General features: G+C 41.7%; 1 protein-coding gene across 1 annotated transcript; it reads left to right on the top strand.

Annotated features, from left to right (window-relative positions):
- Positions 1–14,650: 14,650 nt before the first annotated feature.
- On the top strand, positions 14,651–18,043 carry LOC134486235 (uncharacterized). The gene is made up of 2 exons (XM_063285158.1): positions 14,651–14,791; positions 16,828–18,043. The coding sequence occupies exon 2, from the start codon at positions 16,993–16,995 to the stop codon at positions 17,704–17,706; it is 714 nt and encodes a 237-aa protein (XP_063141228.1). The 5' UTR covers positions 14,651–14,791; positions 16,828–16,992; the 3' UTR covers positions 17,707–18,043.
- The last annotated feature ends 933 nt before the right edge of the window (positions 18,044–18,976 follow it).

The following is an 18,976-nucleotide window of genomic DNA, read 5'->3' as shown; positions in this document are numbered from 1 at the left end:
CCTGTTCTTATTAACGTATTGAAGTTGAGGTTTCACTGGTCCTCAAGCCTTTCTTCGCCCTGCCTATCCTCCGATATCTTATTTTTCGCCTTCAGAGAGAATCATGGTAAAACATCTGACCCTCAAGGCTAGCAATGTGAACACAGGAAAGTAAATAGTGTAGTACTGATATCAAATCATACTAGAAACTGAATTCTATAGTTAATTTGTCCTTTGCTTTGCTGAAAATGGAATTGGAAACAGAAATTTTGAATACACATACAGGAATATTAATAAAGTCTCTTATCAAGGAATGTACAATGAGAAAGTGAAATACAATATTCATTCAATTAAGGTCTGTAGGCAAAATACTGGCCTTTGGGAAATAGAGAAATCCTGGAATATTGAACTGTGTGTCACAGGAATGAACCTGGGAATAAAATATTATCTAGAAGAATCTCCTCCATTCTATGTTCCTAAATCTTTTCTAGGCATGCTTAGCCGCTGACTAACTTTGTCCATTCAAAGCATGTAATCACTAATGAAGCAAAGAGAAGTCTCTAGCTTTAGAGAGATGGAATACATAATGGTTTCCACTGTGTCACAGGAGACATTCATGGAAAGGGCACCCTCAAATCTGGTCAATGTAAGGAAATCTGTTCAGCAGGTAGACAATGGAAATTCTCAGTGACATCATCATTAGGCCCTCCCTGAAAAATCTCTTGTATCCTGGAGAGCCCTAGATTTTCTGTGATGTCACAAGTGTCATGGTGACAGCAACCCCCTCTTGGATATTCTTTGAGGATCTCTAGGGTTAACTCATTGACCTCTTATTCCCACTAAACAGCCATTTGGGCGGGAGATAAAAGAGAAGGAAGCTTGCCTTCTGTCTTTGTATAAAAAAAGGAAGAAATAAGTGGTCCATGGGAAAGCTCGGTGTGTCTTGGGTACGGATTGAGTGGGTTCGCTGAAGAAACAGCCTTGATCTGAGCCTTCCACACATGGGAATCAGGAGCTGCGATCCTCTCAGAATCATCTGGACTTCCCTGCTTGATGTGGTTCCTGGAATTCAGAGAGTTTATATAATCAATTTCTTCAATCCAAAAGCCAGTTGTTGAGAAGGGCACAGTTGTTCCCCTCAGAGCTCATGGCTTTTACTCTTTTTGCCCTGAAGAAAAAGGTCCAAAGAAACAAAGCAAAGACAAGTATTGTCTCCTCAGCTCAGTGTAAATGCCTCATGCTTTGGATGCCTATAGTGCAGTTTGTGTCTGACACTGATATCTCGGAGAGAAGAGCTTCTAGTTGAGACTTCATCATCTCTGTCTTTCCACTAGTTTTATTCTGAACACTTCAAATTTATGAGTCAATATGTGTGATTACTTGGCAGCTTTTTCTTTCTTTTATAACATTCATTTTTTTTATTTTTTAGCAAATTTTATTGTTTTTTTTAACTGGATGTTTCTATATTTACATTTCAAATATAATTTCCTTTCCCAGTTTACTGCCCATAAGATCCTTACCCATTCCCATTTCCTTCTTCTCTAACCAGCCTTTCTCCAGCATGACATTACCTTGAACTGAAAGATGTACAAGGGAGGACAAGGGTTTCTCTTTCCAATGTTTCCCAAAAAGGCCATAGTCGGCCACATGTGCATTTGGAGCCATAGCTCAGTCCATGTCCTTTCTTTGTATATTGGTATAGTATGAGAAACTCTGGTTCACTGGAATTGCTGTTCTAATGGGGTTGAAATTACCTTCAGCTCTTCTAATCCTTTTTCAAAATCTACCAACAAGAGTTCCGTTTTCAGTTCACTGGTTTGCTACTAGCATTCACTTCTGTATTTGACATGCTGTATCTGTGTCTCTCAGGAAATATCTTTTTCCAGTTCCTGGCAGAATGCACTTCTTACCTTCATCAATCTTATCTAGTTTGGTTGTCTGATGTATACTGTCCCACGCGCGACCTCGCCAGCAAGAAAACACACGTGGACATAGGAATCCTAGCTGGGACCAAACTTTATTGATATCTTAAGGAGGAAGCCCCTCGCGCCAGCATGGCACGCTTATATACACCCTAGCGCGGCACATCCACACCTGATTGGTCGCTTACTCATGATCTCATCAGGCACGCCCTGGAGTGGGCAAAGACCTGGCACGAAGGCACTCTTCCACATGTGCACACAGTTAACTTCCTGAAAGAAAGTTGGCTGGCACTGTGAAGGCCGGCGCCATCTTGTCTAGCTCGGCCTTCCACTTGGGGTGCAGAGGAAGCCAGCGCCATCTAGTGGTGGCGAATGTTATTGCGGCCCTCTACAGTATACATATGATTTTGGTGGCTCCTACACTTATGTGGTTAAGTGGAATGTTAACATGGATTCTGCCCAACTATGTCAAGAATGTAGAATTCACAAATGACAATTTCAAATAGACTCCCTCCTGTTTTTGTGAACCTCTTGAAGTAGACATTTAACTTCTCCTCAAGCCACGTTTCTCCCTGCACATCATCCAGTATCTTAGGATTGGCCTGAACAAAGAATCATGGTAAAACATCCTAAACCCCCAACTCTGGCCGTGGGAACACTGGAAGCTACATAGTATAGTACTGATATCATATGGGATAAGAAACCTAACTCAATAGTCCATGTTGTCCTTTGCTTTCCTGATGTCTGGTAATTTTTCGATAAAATAAGGATTTGGGAGTTTATCATTTGAAGTAGCTACACAGTATTTACACTGTTATACTCACTCTATAGTGGACCCACTTGTGACCAAAATCATTGCAGAAAATGGAATTGGAAAACAAAATTTTTGAGTACACATTGAGGAATGTTTACAAAGTCCCTTATCAAGGAACTTACAATAAGAAATTGAAATACAATATTCAATCTATTCAAGGTCTGTAGGGAAAATACTGACCTTTGAGAAACAGAGAAACCCTAGAAAATTGAACTGTAAGTCACAAGAATGAACCTGTGACATATAGAATAAAAATATTATCTAGAAGAATCTCCTACACTCCACGTTCCTAAATCTTTTCTACCCATGCCAAGATCCTAACTCGACCAGCAAGGAAGACAGGACCAACGAAGATCTTCTTCAAGCAGTTTTATTCAGGAACCTTGATACAATCTTCTGCCCCCTTGGAAACCCCGGAGCACATTTAAATAGCTACTGCTGGCCAATCCCAGCAAGCTACGTGCGTCATGAAGATCGGCTCTCACTATGCGGAAGCTGGGATGCCAGGCAGGCATAGCCAAAATAGGACTTCCTTACTACAAGGACCATGCACCATTGGGAGGGTGGAAGGCGGAAACCAGCACCATCTTTGAGGTGCACCATGTCGCAACTGCCTATAGTTCCCCTTTTTTGTTTAATTAATAAAGCAGGGAAAGCACCCCTGAGCGTGGCGACCCATCCAACTGTCTTAGGATCATCTGTTCATTAAACCAGTCTTAGGACACCTCGTCTCCCACAAGGTCCCATGCCTTAGGTAGAAGGGAGATTGCCCGTCACTGGGCAGGGTCACTCATACATACTCAGGCGTGAGGTACAACAAGGTCTTATGAATGACCGTAAGCCAGGCTTGAGGGGACTGTCCTGATTTAATGGCTGCAAATACCTGTACCACCTTAACCTCTTCCCGCCTCTGAACAAACCTCATTCTACAGAGACACCACAGGTGCACTAGGGAGACTAGGAGCAAGAGTCCAGCTAGGGTTCCCATACCCGCCCACTCCCTCAGATGATTCATAGTAGCAGCAATCCAAGATGACAATCCCATAGCCAGTCTAGCATCTGCACATGTGGAGTTCACGGTCAAGATGGCTACATGTAGCTGATCCATTAAGAAATCGAATTCTCCTGTCCAATTACCTAGAAGATAACTTGACTACTTTTTAGACAAATTAGAGGAGTGGATTTAAAAGTCATGATGTATCGGCATGAGTCTCGGGAACACCGATAATATCCCCCAGAGGGGTTCCATTTGGACCAGCATTTGGGTCACACCGAGAAGTGTGAGCAGCAGCAGGATCTTCATTCTTGTTGTACCTCCTGGTTAATATTTCAGGGACCCACAACGGATCTTGCTGGTCCTGAGGAAACACACAAACAGACACTCTTGCCCATGCCAACACAGGATCTGGCCCATGCCACAAGCCAGTGATCATGTCTTTTCATTTCACATAACCTTTCTATGTGCCCGCCCGACACTGATGTCGGTCAGTGGCAGAAAGGCCATCATCATCCAAAATTTAAAAAAAATTAAGTGTAAAAAGGGCTAAGGATATTTGTTCCCTTTGGGTTCTACCATGGCCTATTCCCCCTTTTTGTTTAATTACGCATTCCTTCAGGTACGATGTGCTTGCTCAACAAAACCTTGACGTTGGGGATTATAAGGCAAGCCATGGCTCAAATGCACATCCATCTGTTTATAAAAGGATTTGAAAGATTTGGCAGTGTATGCTGGGCCATTATCAGTTTTTAAATGTTGAGGCTTTCCCCAAGCAGCACAGGCTTATAGGCAGTGTCCAATAACATTGCGTGCATTTTCTCCACACATAGGGGTAGCATGAAATACTCCTCAACAACTATCCACAGAAACATGAATGTATTTTAGAGTCCCAAATCCAGATATGTGAGTTACATCCATTTGCCAAATCTTTAGGGGCAAGAGGCCTCTAGGATTAACCCCGACACTAGGTCCATGGTGAAAAGTGATACACTGTTGACATCCTAAATCTATCTGTCGAGCATCTGCTCAAGACAGATGAACCTTCTGCTCTAAGGTCTTAGTAGGCACATGATATTGTTGATGAGATTATCGTGCTTGATCCAATGATGAGCTTAAGAAGATGAACTCCTTTCGGGTACATCTATCCACAAGATCATTTCACTCACTGAGAGGAGCAGGCAAACCTTTATGAGCTCTAATATGTTGGACAAAAAACTTGTGACCTCTTTTCCAGATCAATTCCTGAAGTTCCATCAACAGCTGGCATACCGTGATGCTAATTTTAATAGGGCCAACCACTTCTAATATCTTAACTGCATTAACAAATACGTTGAATCAGAGAGCAAATTAAAGGCAAAGGAACAATTTTGAGTTCAATTATTTGTGGAGAGCCGGGTTGATATTGACACAAAATTGGCTCTTGATTGTTAATCACATAAGCTCCACAGCCATTTTTGGATCCATCTGTAAAATATATATGGCGCCCCCTGTATAGGAACACTGGAGGTAACCATAGAAAGATCACGGGATGTTCTTTAAAGAAGGACAGCAAAGAGTGTTCTGGATAATGATTATGTATCTCTCCATGGAATCCACAGTGTAATATAACCCAAGCATCCACAGTGTCACACAAGATCTTCATCTGCTGACCTGTATAGGGCACTGTGATCGAGGTTGGGGAAACACCAAAAAATTGTATGCACTGCTGGATCCCATTCAGGGCTAAACATGCAACTGCTGTAGGATAATACTCTACTGATCTAGCTGGAGAAGCCTTGGGATAAACACAAAGCAGAGGGCCATCTTGCCAAAACAATCCTGTGGGCTGCATGTAGGTGTCTGGAATGCATAGCACAATGTCTGCACCCTCCTTCCATCGATGTAAAATTGTGCCTTGTAATAATTTTTCAACCTTCTTTAAAGCTTCCCTTGCTTCATAAGTCAATTGTCTAGGAGAACCCAAGGCAGAATCCCCAACTAAAGTATTATACAATGGTTTTAATTAATAATTTGGTAATTTTAAATAACATCTGACCCAATTAATATCTCCTATTATTTTTTGAAAATCATTAAGAGTCTTAAGATTATCTTTCCTCAATTCAACCTTCTGGGGGATAATGGTATAAGGACTTACTTTTGCTCTTAAATGATTTACAGACTGCCCTTTTGTACCTTTTCCGGGGCAATAATCAATCCCCTACCTTCTAGCAAGTTAACTAAATTTCCATATGCTAAATCTAAAATCTCTTCATTCATTGAAATTAAAAGAATATCAACAGTAAAATGGAGGCATTTCAGCGCAGGAAACCTCTGTCTTATTGGGGCAATGACGATGCCCCCAAAAAGTTGACACATAGATGGGCTATTGGCCATACCCTGTGGTAAAACTACCCATTCATATTGTTGCTCAGGTTCTTCATGATAGCATGATGGAACAGAAAAAGCAAATCTTTCACTATCCATTGGACAAAGAGGTATGGAGAAAAAGCAATCTTTTATACCAATCACTACAACAGGACAACAGTCTGGCAGAGAGCATAAAAGAGGAAGCCCTCATTGCACTGAGCCCATGATTTGCATCTGTTGATTAATAACTCATAAACCATGCAACAGTCGCCATTTCCCAGACTTCTTTTTAATCACACATATTGGGGTATTCCAAGGTAATACTGGTGGTTTTTTATGCTTTTTAGCCAGCTTTAGCTGTGGCAAGCTTCTCAGAAGAAAGCAGGCTCTGAGGAACCCACACCGGCTCCTGTTTTCAAGGTAATGGGAACCCTTCCTCAGCGACCCCAAGGAAAACCCAGGTCCTGATTCCTTTCTCTCTGTTGGGTAGTTATAAGGCTAGTCCTACCCTGCAGGTATTTCCCTATTCCTTTACTGGGAAAGTAGCCCACATGTTTCATAATCTTAAGTGAAGTTTCAGAATACTCAGTGGTGAATTTGTAACCCTTATCTTTCAGCAAATCTCTCCCCGAAAGGGAAATGGGCAAATCCAACACATAGTGTTGCATAACTCCTGAATGCCCTTCCTGATCTCTGCAACTCAGTTGTCTTGCACTCCGACAGGAGCTCTTGCATAACTGAGACCTTGTAATGTTTGAGATGAGGCCTGTACTGGTCATCCAGAGAACTATCTTTCTTAGCTATTATACTTCTATCGGCCCCTGTATCCAACAGTCCTAGGATCCTTTTACCATCTACCCTTAGCTTCATTACTGGGCGTTGGTTTAAACCCAAGGCCAAAAATGTAAGGTCGGAACCTGTGGAAACAAAGCCATTCTCTCCCCTCTCTCTAGAATGGGCTACAACTCTTTCATGAAGGCTAGGCAAAGTAATAGTTGGGCTATTCTGTCCCCAGGGCAAATGGCAGTAATCCCTTTTGGGGATTCTACCATGATCTTGACTACCCCTGTATAATCTGGGTCAATAACTCTGGATGGACGTGTAGTCCTTTTAAAGCTGTAGATGATCTCACTGTAAGTAACCCTAATGTGCCAGGTTCAAGGTCCTTTAAAATCAGTTTCTGTCAACTGGATGCCCATCCAAGGAGTTAGTTCAAGTCTGGCGGTGGAGCAGAGGTCCAGTCCTGCAGAGCCTTTAGTGACTCTCCTTTCCCCTCAGATGGCGAAGGGACAGCCATCTCTTGTGACACTGTTCTACATCCTGATTCTCGACTGCCCCATATATTTGTGGGCCCTGGGGTCATGGACCCGGCTGTCCATTTTTTTGACCTGTTCCACCAAAACCCGAGCTAAGAGGCTGCCCATTGATGTCTTTTACCAAGTAGCACTCATGAACCCAATGGTTCCCCTTTTTGCACTTGGGGCACAGCACTTGTTGCCTTGGGCATTGGCCACTTCCTGTACATAATAGACTTCTCCTTTCTGGACATTGCCTTTTTTGGTGCCCCTGCTGACCACACTTAAAACACGCTCCTGAGCTTCCTCCTTTTCTCTGCGTCATCTGCATAAAGTGCAGCTGCGAGTCCAGCATTAGTCACAGGTCCCCCTATTTCTCTACAGACCTTCATCCAAGGCTCAAGTCCCTTATTTTTGTAAGGAGTGATAGCGGCTCGACATTCCTTTGTGACTGTTCATAGGCCAACTCTTTAATCAAGGGCCTAGCAGTATCGGGGTAGCCTAAGACTCTCCCCGCTGCTTCCACTAATCAGGCTACAAAGTCAGAGAATGGCTCCATAGGTCCTTGAAGGATCTTGATGAGGTTTCCACTCCCTTCTCCCTTATTACATAAGGATTTCCATGTCTTTGTTGCAACTTCATTAATCTGCTGGTAAACCTGTCCTGGATACCCTGTCTGAGCATTGGCAAAGCGTCCCTGACCCAGCAGCGTATCTCTATCCCAGGCAGCCTGGCCATCCCCCGCTGCCAAGTTAGCGGCAGCCTGTTCATTGGCAAACTCAATAAGAAAAGCTCTCCAGTCCAAATACTGTCCCAGACTAAGACAGGCCCGAGCAAGTTTAATCCAATCACTAGGATTCATGAAAAGTCTGTGTAAGACCTCAACCTGAGGTATGGTAAATGAGGCCATAATTCCATACATCCTACTGATTCCATCAGGGATTTAATCACCTTAAAGTCTAAAGGCTCATGATACCATTGTTGAATAGCATCCACATAAACAGGATAGGCCAGATGCAGTTCTGTGCGGACTGGCTTCCACACTTCTGGGCAGAATGTTCGACCCGTTTGTAACGTGCCCAGTGTCTCGCCAGCAAGAACGACGCGAGGCAACAGGATTCTTCTGCAAACAAGCCTTTACTGTACAGCTCTCTTGAACAGGGACAGGGGGACCTCAAGCAGCAAGAGGGCTCGCCTTATATAGACAGGAGCTGAGGCTATGCTAAGTGTCCTTCAGGGATTGGCAGAGCATTTATTACCTCATTAGCATGGTGCTGTTCCCTCATTAGCATATTATCAGCCAACTGATGCCAGGTGCAAAGCATGCGCATGCTCAGTACAGTTGTTCACCACAAGAGGGCGCCCTGCACCCAAAACTCTATTTCCTCCCTCTACAACATTTCAGGGAGGAGGAGCTGAGAGGAACCGCCCAGGAAGTTCCTCCACCATTTTAGGCTTTTTCCTTTTCTTCTTCTGTCTATTCCTTAGAGACTGTTTCCTCATTTGATCTATCAACTCTTGTAACTCTTCTTCTGACTCTGTTTCGTCTGTTTCTTCCTCTGTATCTGGCTTTTCTGAGTCTGTCTCCTTTGTGCTTCCCTGCTTTTCTGACCTCTTCTTTTGAAGCATTTCTTGGGCAACTTGCCCCTTCAATATAGTTGCCTGACAACATTTTTGATCCTCAAGACAACTACACACTAAGCGCCACACTGGATGGACCCCAGGTCTTAGAGTCCCCTGTTCCCATGCAAAATCAAGGTCTTTCCCTAATTTTTCCCAACTTGCCACAGTAAGATTACCAGAGACTGCGAACCAGGGGGCAATGACATCGCATTCACTCAAAAATATCTCTATGGTGCTCTTTTTTATTTTTAGTTTCTTACGCTCAAACAGCTCTTGAAGAGCCAGAAAAATTGGATGAGCTTGTGAGGTCCTCATGACAAAACCTTTTACGCTGCTAAGGCTAGATTCACCGAGCGTCTTCCTACTTTCGGTTTGCTGCTGTCGCGAACATTCTTGTTAACTACCTTGAGAATTTATAGCCACTTATTTCCCATAGTCCTTATGCTCCCACATTACCTTGGGAATGTACCAGCGCTGCCCTGACTGCAAGAAGTTCTGATTTCAGGAGGTCCCTATATGGGCCACCACTTGCCGAGCGCAACCACGACCAGCAAGGTAGCCACGAATAGTGAAGATCTTCTTCAAGCAGTTTTACTCAGGAACCTTGATACAATCTTCTGACCCCACGGAACCCTCGCACTACACTTAAAAAGCTAGTGCTGGCCAATCCTATCAAGCCATGTGGGTCATGCAGATATGCTGTCACTATGCGGAAGCCAGCAGACCAGGCAGGCATAGCCAAATAAGGACTAGTTTACTGCAAGGAGAGCTCACCATTGGGAGAGTGTAAGGCAGAAACCAGCACCAACTTTGAGGCCTGGCACATTGAAGCTTCCTACAGTCACTTTTAAAGGAATTTACAATAAGAAATGGAAATACAATATTCATTAAGTTAAAGGTATATAGGGAAATTATTAGACTTTGGAAAACAGAGAAAACCTAGAAAATTGAACTGTATGTCACAGGAATACGCCTGTGACATACAGAATAAAAATATTCTCCAGAAGAATCTCCTAAACTCCATGTTCCTAAATCTTTACTACCCATGCCAAGCCCCTGAATAACTTTCCTAATTCAGAGCACGTAACCACTAGTGAAGCAGAGAGAAGTATCTAGCTTTAGAGAGATGGAGTACATAAAGGTTTCTACTGTGTCACAGGAGCCAATCCTGGAAATTGTTTACTATTTGGCCTCTAATTCAGAGAAATTTGGGTTTGATAACATAGAGTATGAAGAATTGGAAATGGGTAAAAGGATGCTGGCCTTCTCTCTTGGTATAAAAACAAAGAAGAAATACATGGTCCTTGGGAAAGCTCAGTGAGTCCTTGGTAGGGTTGAGTGGTATCGCTGAACAGATAGCATTGGTCTGAGCCTTCCACATAAGGGAATAAGGAGCTGGGAGGCTCTCAGAAGCATCTGGACTTCCCTGTTCTTATGGTTCCTGGAAGTCAGAGAGTTTATACCATTCATTTCTTTACTCCAAAAGCCAAGTTTTGTGAAGGGCACAGTTATTTTCCTGAGAGGTCATGACATTTACTCTTTTTTTTCAAGAAGAAAAGGTCCTAAGGAAGGAGGGAAAAACAAGTATTGTGTCCCTAACTCAAGATAAACTCCTCCATGCTTTGGATTCCTATAGTGCAGTTTGTTTCTGACACTGATATTTGGGAGAGAGAAGTGCTTCTAGGTGAGACTTCATCATCTCAGTCTTTCCACTAGTATTACTCTGACTACGACATCAGCTTTCAGAGTTAATATTTGTGATGACTTTGCAGCTTTATTTTCTTTTATATCATTCTTTTTTATGCTTAAGCAAATATTTTGCTTTTTAACTGGATGTTTCTATATATACATTTAAAATATTATTTCCTTTCCCAGTTTCCTGCCCGTAAGATTCCTACCTGTTCCATTTCCTTCTTCTCTAACCAGCCTTTCTGTCACATGACATTGCCTTGAACTGGGAGACAAACTAGGGAGGACAAGGGTTTCTCTTTCTAATGTTGCCCAAAATGGCCATCCTCTGCAACATATTCATTTGTAGCCATAGGTCAGTCCATGTACTTTCTCTGTATATTGGTCTAGTAATAAAAAAGCTCTCGTTCATTGGCATCATTGTTCTTATGGGGTTGAAAGCACCTTCAGCTCTTCTAATCCTTTTTCAAAATTTACCAACATGAGGTCTGTTTTCAGTTCATTGATGTGCTACTAGCATTCACTTCTTCATTTGAAAGGCTGTATCTGTGTCTCTCAGTAAATAACCATATCCAGTTCCTTGCAGAATGCACTTCCTACCTTCATTAATCTTATCTAGTTTTTTTTTTGTCTGATGTACACATATATACTTTTGGTGGCTCTTACACCTATGAAGTTAATTGGAATTTTAACATGGATTCTGACCAACTATGTCAAGAATATTGAATTCAAAAATGATAATATCTAAGAGACTCCCCCTGTTTTTATGAACCTATTGAAGTAGACTTTATTTTTTCTTTTCTTTTTTTTTTTTTTTTTTTTTTGGAGCTGGGAACCGAACCCAGAGCATTGTGCTTGCTAGGCAAGCACTATACCACTGAGCTAAATCCCCAACTCTGAAGTAGATGTTTAACTGGTCCTCAAGCCATTCTTTTCCTTGCACAACACCTGGCATATTAGGTTTGGCCTGAAGAAAGAATCAGGGTAAATCATCCTAAACCTTCAAGTCTCGCCATGGGAACACTGGAAGCTAGATAGTGTAGTACTGATATCAAATGGGACAATAAACATAATTCAATAGTCCATGTTGTCATTTGCTTTCCTGATGTTTGGTAATTTTTCGATAAAATAACAATTTGGGAGATTGCCATTTGAAGTAGGTACACAGAATTTACACTATTATACTTACACTACACCTGGGCCTCATTTGTGAACATATCATTGCAGAAAATGGTATTCGAAAACAGAATTTTTGAGTACATTGAGAATTATTTACAAAGTCTCCTAACAAGGATTTTACAATAAGAAATTGAAATACAATATTCATTCAATTATACATCTGTAAGGAAAATACTGGCTATTAGGAAACAGAGAAACCCGAGAAAATTGAACTGTATGTCACAGGAATGGGCCTGGGGATAAAAATATTTTCTAGAAGAATCTCCTACACTCCATGTTCTTAAATCTTTTTCACCCATGCCAAGCCTCACAGCATGTAACCACTAGTGAAGCAGAGAGAAATCTCCAGCTTTAGAGAGAAGGAGTATGTAAAGGTTTCCACTGTGTCACAGGAGACATACCTGGAAAGTGCAAACTCGAATCTGGTCAATGTAAGGAAAGCTGTTCAGCAGGTAGGCCAGGGCGGTTCTCAGTGACATCATCATTAGGCCCTCCCTGAAAACTCTCTTGTAACCTGGAGAGCCCTAGCTTCTTCTGTGACGTCACAGTGTTGTTGTGACTGCAACTGCCTCTCAGATATTCCTTCAGTACCTTTAGGGTTTACTAATAGGCCTCTACTTCAGAGCAAATTTGGGAGTGATAACAAAGAGGATGAAGAGAACAGAAATGGGGAGAAAGAAGCTGGTCTTTTGTCTTTATATAAAAAACAAGGAAGAAATATGTGGTCCTTTGGAAAGCTTAGTGAGTCCTTTGTAGGGGTTGAGTGGTGTCGCTGAAGACATAGCCTTGACCTGAGTCTTCCACCAGAGGGAATCAGGAGCTGGGAGACTCTCCGAAGCATCTGCACTTCTCTGTTCTTAACTGGACTTCTCTGTTCTTATGGTTCCTTGAAGACAGAGAGTTTATATCATTAATTTCTTGATACCAAAAGCCGAGTGTTGTAAAGGGCACAGTTATTTTCCTGAGACGTCATGACCTTTACTCTTTTTGTCAAGTAGAAAAGGTCCTAAAAAAGAAGGGAAAAACAAGTATTGTGTCCCTAGCTCTGAGTAAACTCCTCCATGCTTTGGATATCTATAGTGCAGTTTGTGTCTGACACTGATATCTGAGTTAGAGAAGTGCTTCTAGTTGAGACTTCATCATCTCAGTCTTTCCCCTAGTATTACTCTGAATAACACTTCAGATTTCTGTGTCAATATGTGTGTTTACTTGGCAGCTTTTTTTCTCTTATATCATTCTTTTTTTATTTTTTAGCAAAATTTATTGATTTTTTTAACCGGATGTTTCTATATTTACTTTGAAAATATTATTTCCTTTCCAGTTTCCTGCCCATCAGTTTCCTACCCGTTCCTTCTTGTCAAACCAGCCTTTCTGCCATAATGCATTCCCTTGAACTGGGAGACAAAGTAGGGAATACAAGGGCTTCTCTTTCCAATGTTGACCAAAAAGGCCATCTTCTGCCACATATGCATTTGGAGCCATAGGTTAGTCCATGTACTTTCTTTGTATATAGGTCTATTATGAGAAAGCGCTGGTTCACTGGCATTGTTGTTCTTCTCGGGTTGAAAGCACCTTCAGCTCTTCGAGTTGGTAAAATTTTTCAAAATTTACCAACAAGAGGTCTGTTTTCAGTTCACTGGTTTGCTACTTGCATTCGCTTCTGTATTTCACATGCTGTATCTGTGTCTCTCAGGAAGTATCTAAATCCAGGTCCTGGCAGAATGCACTTCTTCCTTCATCAATCTTACCTAGTTTTCTTGGCTGATGTGTACAAATATAGTTTTGGTGGCTCTTTCACCTATTTTGTCAAGTGGAATGTTCACATGGATTTTGCCCAACTATGTCAAGAATGTAGAATTAATAAATGACAATTTCTAAAAGACTCCCTCCTGATTTTATGAACCTATTGAAGTAGACGTATAATTGGTCCTCAAGCTATTCTTCTTCCTGCCCATCATCTGGTATCTTACTTTTGGTTTTAAGAAAGAATCTTGGTAAAACATCCTAAACCTTCAAGTCTGGTCATGGGAACACTGGAAGATAGATAGTGTAGTCCTGATATCAAATAGGACTGGATAACCAAATCCAATAGTCCATGTTGTCCTTTGCTTTCCTGATGTCTGGTAATTTTTTGTTAAAATAAAGATTTGGGAGTTTATCATTTGTGACAGGTACACAGTATTTACACTGTTATACTCACTCTATAGCTGGGCACCCTTTGTGACCAAAATCATTGCAGAAAATGGAATTGGAATACAGAATTATTGAGTACACATTGAGGAATATTTTCAAAATACCCTATCAAGGAATTAACCATAAGGAATTGAAATACAATATTCATTCAATTAAAGGTCTGTAGGGAAAATACTGGCCTTTGGCAAACAGAGAAAACAGAAAAAATTGAACTGTATATCACAGGACTGAAACTGGGAATAAAAATATTATCTAGAATTATCTCCTACACTCCATGTTCCTAAATCTTTTCTACCCTGTCTAATTTTTCTCCATTCAGAGCATGTAACCACTAGTGAAGCAGAGAGAAGTCTCTAGCTTTAGAGAGATGGGTTTTGTATAGGTTTCTACTGTGCAACAGGAGACGTACAAGGAAAATGCAAACTTCAATCTGGTCAATGTAAGGAAAGGTGTTCAGCAGGTAGGCTATTGCAATTCTCAGTGACATCATCATTAGGCCCTCCCTGAAAAAGCTCTTGTATCCAGCATTGACCTAGCTTCTTTTGTGATGTCACGAGTGTTGTCCTGACAGCAATTGAATCACAGATATTCCTTCCTTACCTCTAGGGTTTACTAATTGGCTCCTAATGAAGAGTAAAGAGCCATTTGCGAGGGAGAAAAAAAGAGGAAGATGATATCAGAGATGGGGAGAAGGAAGCTGCCCTTCTGTCTTTGTATAAAAAAGGAAGAAATATGTGGTCTATAGGAAAGCTCGGTGAGTCCTGCGCAGGTGTCCAGTGGATTCGCTTAAGAGATATCCTTGATCTGAGACTTCCACATATTGTAATCAGGAGTTGGGAGCCTCTCGGAAGCTTCTGGACTTCCCTGCTTTTTATGGTTCCTGGACATCAGAGAGTTTATATCATTAATTTCTTACAAAATCCAAGAGTTAGGAAGGGCATAGTTGTTTACCGAGAGCTCATGACTCCTATCCTTTTTGTCACAGAAGAAAAAGTTTCTAAGGAAGAAGGGAAAGACAGGTATTGTGTCCTCAGCTCAGAGTGAACTCCTCCATGATTTGGATTCATTTAGTGCAGTTTGTGTCTGACCCTGTTATCTGGGAGAGAGAAGTGATCCTATTAGACACCTCATTGTCCCCGTCTTTTCACTAGTATTACTCTGACTACCATTCCCTGTCAATGACTTCTTAGATTTCTGAGACAATAGGTGTGATTAGTTGGTTGTGCTCTTTTCTTTAATTTCTTTCATTTTTTTATTTTTACCATATTTTATTCTTTATTATTAATTGGATATTTCTATATTTATATTCAAATATTATTTCCTTTCACAATTTCCTGTCCATAAGATCCCTAACCATGCTCCTGCTCTTGTTCTATTATGCCCCTTACTGCCCCTTTACGTTCCATTGAACTGTGAGTCTAACACAGGGAGAACAAATGGGTTGTCCTTCCATTGATGCTAATAAGGACATAACCAGCCATAGTTCTGTCTGTGTACCAACCTTGAATATTGGTTTAGTACGAGAAAGCACTGATTCATTGGCATTGTTGTTCATATGCAGTTAAAGCCCCTTCACCTCTTGTAATACTTTCTCAAAATATACCAACAAGAGGTCCATTTTATGTTTACTGGTTTGCCGCTAGCACAGCACTCACTTCTGTATTTTTTCTAAGGAAAGATCTATATCTGGTTCCTGGCACAGAATGTACTTCTTAGCTTCATAAATATTATATATACACTTTGATGGCTCCTGCAGTGATGAAGTAAGGTGGAATTTAACATGGATTCTGCTCAACTAGGTCAAGAATATAGAAACCAGGTTGGGGATTTGGCTCAGTGGAAGAGTGCTTGCCTAGTAAGCGCAAGGCCCTGGGTTCGGTACCCAGCTCCGAAAAAAAGAAAAGAAAAAAAAAAGAATGTAGAATCCACAAATGAAAATGCTAAATAGACTCCCCCCTGTTCTTATGAACCTACTGAAGTTCAGGGATCCCTGGACTTCAGTCATTCTTCTCCCTGCCCATCCTCCAGAATCTATTGTTTGGCCTGAAGAAAGAATCATGGTAAAGCATTCAAACCCTCAAATTTGTCCCTGGGACACTGGAAGGGCGATACTGTAGTACTGATATCAAAAAGGTCTTGAGAAACAAATTCAATACTCCATGTGGTCGTTTGCTTTACTGATGTCTGAAAGTTTTTGAAAAACATAAGGATTTGTGAGTTTACCATTTGAAGTAGGTACACAATATTTACACTGTTATACTCTCTCTGTACCTAGGCCCCCTTTTGCAATAATCATTGAAAAAATTGAATAGGAAAACAATTTCTGACTACACATTCAGGAATATTTATAATGTCCCCTCTCAAGGAATGTAGAAAAATATTAATACAATATTTCATCAATTGAAGGTCTGTAGGGAAAATACTTGCCTTTGAGAAACAGAGAAAACCTAGGATATTGAAGTGTATGTTGTGGAAAGCCGCAATAACATTCGCCACCACAAGATGGCGCTGGCTTCCACTGCGCCCCACGTGGAAAGCCCGGATAGCATTTGCCATTACAAGATGGCGCCTGCTTCCGCCGCGCCACCCGACTTCCTTTCAGGAAGTTAGCTGTGTGCGCATGTGCAAGAGTGTCTTCGTGCCAGGTCTTTGCCCACTCTGGGGCGTGCCTATAAGATCATGGATAAGCGACCAATCAGGTGTGGATGCGCCGCGCTAGGGTGTATATAAGCCGCGCATTGCTGGGGCCTCTCGTCCCCTCTTTAAGATACAATAAACACTTTGCTGCAGAAGGATTCGTGTGTCCGCGCGTGCATTCTTGCTGGCGAGACGATAGCGTGGGACATCTGGTGCTGAAACCCCGAAGAAACGCCACACCATTGCCAGGCGCCGAGGGGGCCCTCTGTCCGCGGAGAGGATCCAGAACTGCAGTGTCTAAGGTAAGCTCTGAGAGATATGTTTGGTCTTGACCTCTTTCACTTCTCTCCCCCACTAGAAGATGCGGCAGAGGCTTTTGTTATCATTTTAGCAGCCTTCATTCTTTCTCGTTTGGTTTTTAATTTTGCGGCTGCTCCTAGGCACCATCGGAGGTCGTGCCTAGAAGATGGGAAATGCCGCCCAACTGTGATAGCGGGACAGAGAGTGCTAAGGGAGTTACAAGACAGCATGTCAGAAACAGGGCGGGATAAAAGATTAAAGAGCTCAAAGAGAAAAGGTGCAGGTAAGAAAACAGACCCTCCCAAAGACTTTAGATCTGAGGGAGCGAGAGGTTGGGGAAAGAACGCCCCGGGAGAGAAACAGAGAAAGGAGAAGAAAGCTCTGGAAAGGAGAAGCCTTTATCCAGTAAAGGAGTTAGAGGCTGTGGAGCTTGATAGTTCAGAAACAGACGAGCTTAGCTCCTCTGAGGAAGAGGATCTAGAAGATGAGGGAGCTCGCTATGAAGAAGAAAGATATGGGTCTAGGTGGAGAGCCACTGTGAAGACACTGAAAGTTATGGATCCTTTGTGGGCAAGGCTGATAATTTTGATTAAACTTCACAGAGTCATACTGATCAGATTTGATAGAGGTAGACTGCCTGAAAATTTATTCAGGAGAATCAAACAAAAGGACATCTCAATTCTCAACTTTTGTCTTCAGAGTTGTAGTGTTTCACTTCCACACCATTTGTGAATGTCAGTCGTGCTGCTCAGATATCCCGTAATATATCTCAGTATCTTACAGGAATTTGGTTTCAACACGTTGATGGACTAGTCCAGGAATTGAGACAATCCATCGTCCATATCAACTCCACTCTAGTGGATGGTCACCATGGAAGTGGTGGGAAATCCTACTTCTCTGCTGACTCCTATTGGAATGTGGGTCCCTTTCGTGGAACACCATCTATTTTTTTCCCTCTTTGTCTATTGTCTGTCCTTGGTGCACCAAGCTGTCCATGTATGTCAGTTTATGTCTGTGGTTTTTGTTTCTTGTTGCTTAAATGTTTCATGTTTTATGTTCAAAAGAGAAAATGGTACAAACTTCATCTGCCAGACGTTCACACCTTGATTTGGTTTTAACTCATTTCAAAAAAGGAACAAATGAATAAAAAGCAGTTTCAATCAGCCCGTGGAGCCCTGCACCTGTAGCCAGGTGTCTACGGCAGCTGGAGAAGCTGCCCAGAAGTGAGCGTCTACAGGAGCTGATTTTAAAGGCGCCAGCACCTCCTCAGCTTCTTTGTTACAGGAGCTGATGGCTGTTTCTCTTAGAAAAATCCCTGACATATTATTTGACTTACTATTACAGCTCTCTTAATATTACAGCTAGAAAATTAAAAATGGTGCTTGGTCTAAATATTAAAGGTATGTGCAGCCAATTCAATTTTGTATCTGATTGGTTTTAAATGTCTAAATATGCTCTACATGCCTTGGTTATAGACTATTGACTGTTAAGTTATTAGATGTGGTTAAAAAGGTATAATATTGGTAACAGAAAGTTGACATAAAACTGGTAATTTGGATAATGTCATTCTAGACTACATGTGCCATGAGCCAACCTAGGGAAACAGGTCTAAATTGAGACAATATTTTTATGGAACTCTTAGAAACCAGGCTTCTAAAAGAATTTAGGACAATGTCTCTCTGTTGAGGTATTGGAGACCACACCATCAGGCATTCATTTGTAAGAATTGACAGTCAAACTTTGTAACGGTGTTTTGGAGACTAGATTTTAGAGGCTAGTTTGTTAGAAGTTGAGTTTTGCCTTCCAAAGTTGTGGTTTGTCCTGAAGTTATCTGTATTTTGATGCTAATTCTACGGTCCCACGAACAGCTGCCTAGTCACATACTCAGAACTCAGGTGACTTTCCAAAGTTGTGGTTGTGCTCTGTTGTTACAAGGAGAATTTAAGGATTGTGATTAAGGATTGCCAGTGTTGCACTGACTAACTCAAACTTATTTGTAATT

The sequence above is a fragment of the Rattus norvegicus genome, chromosome 3, assembly GCF_036323735.1.
Source record: "Rattus norvegicus strain BN/NHsdMcwi chromosome 3, GRCr8, whole genome shotgun sequence".
NCBI lineage: Eukaryota > Metazoa > Chordata > Mammalia > Rodentia > Muridae > Rattus > Rattus norvegicus.
This window is presented reverse-complemented; position numbering and strand designations above follow the sequence as displayed.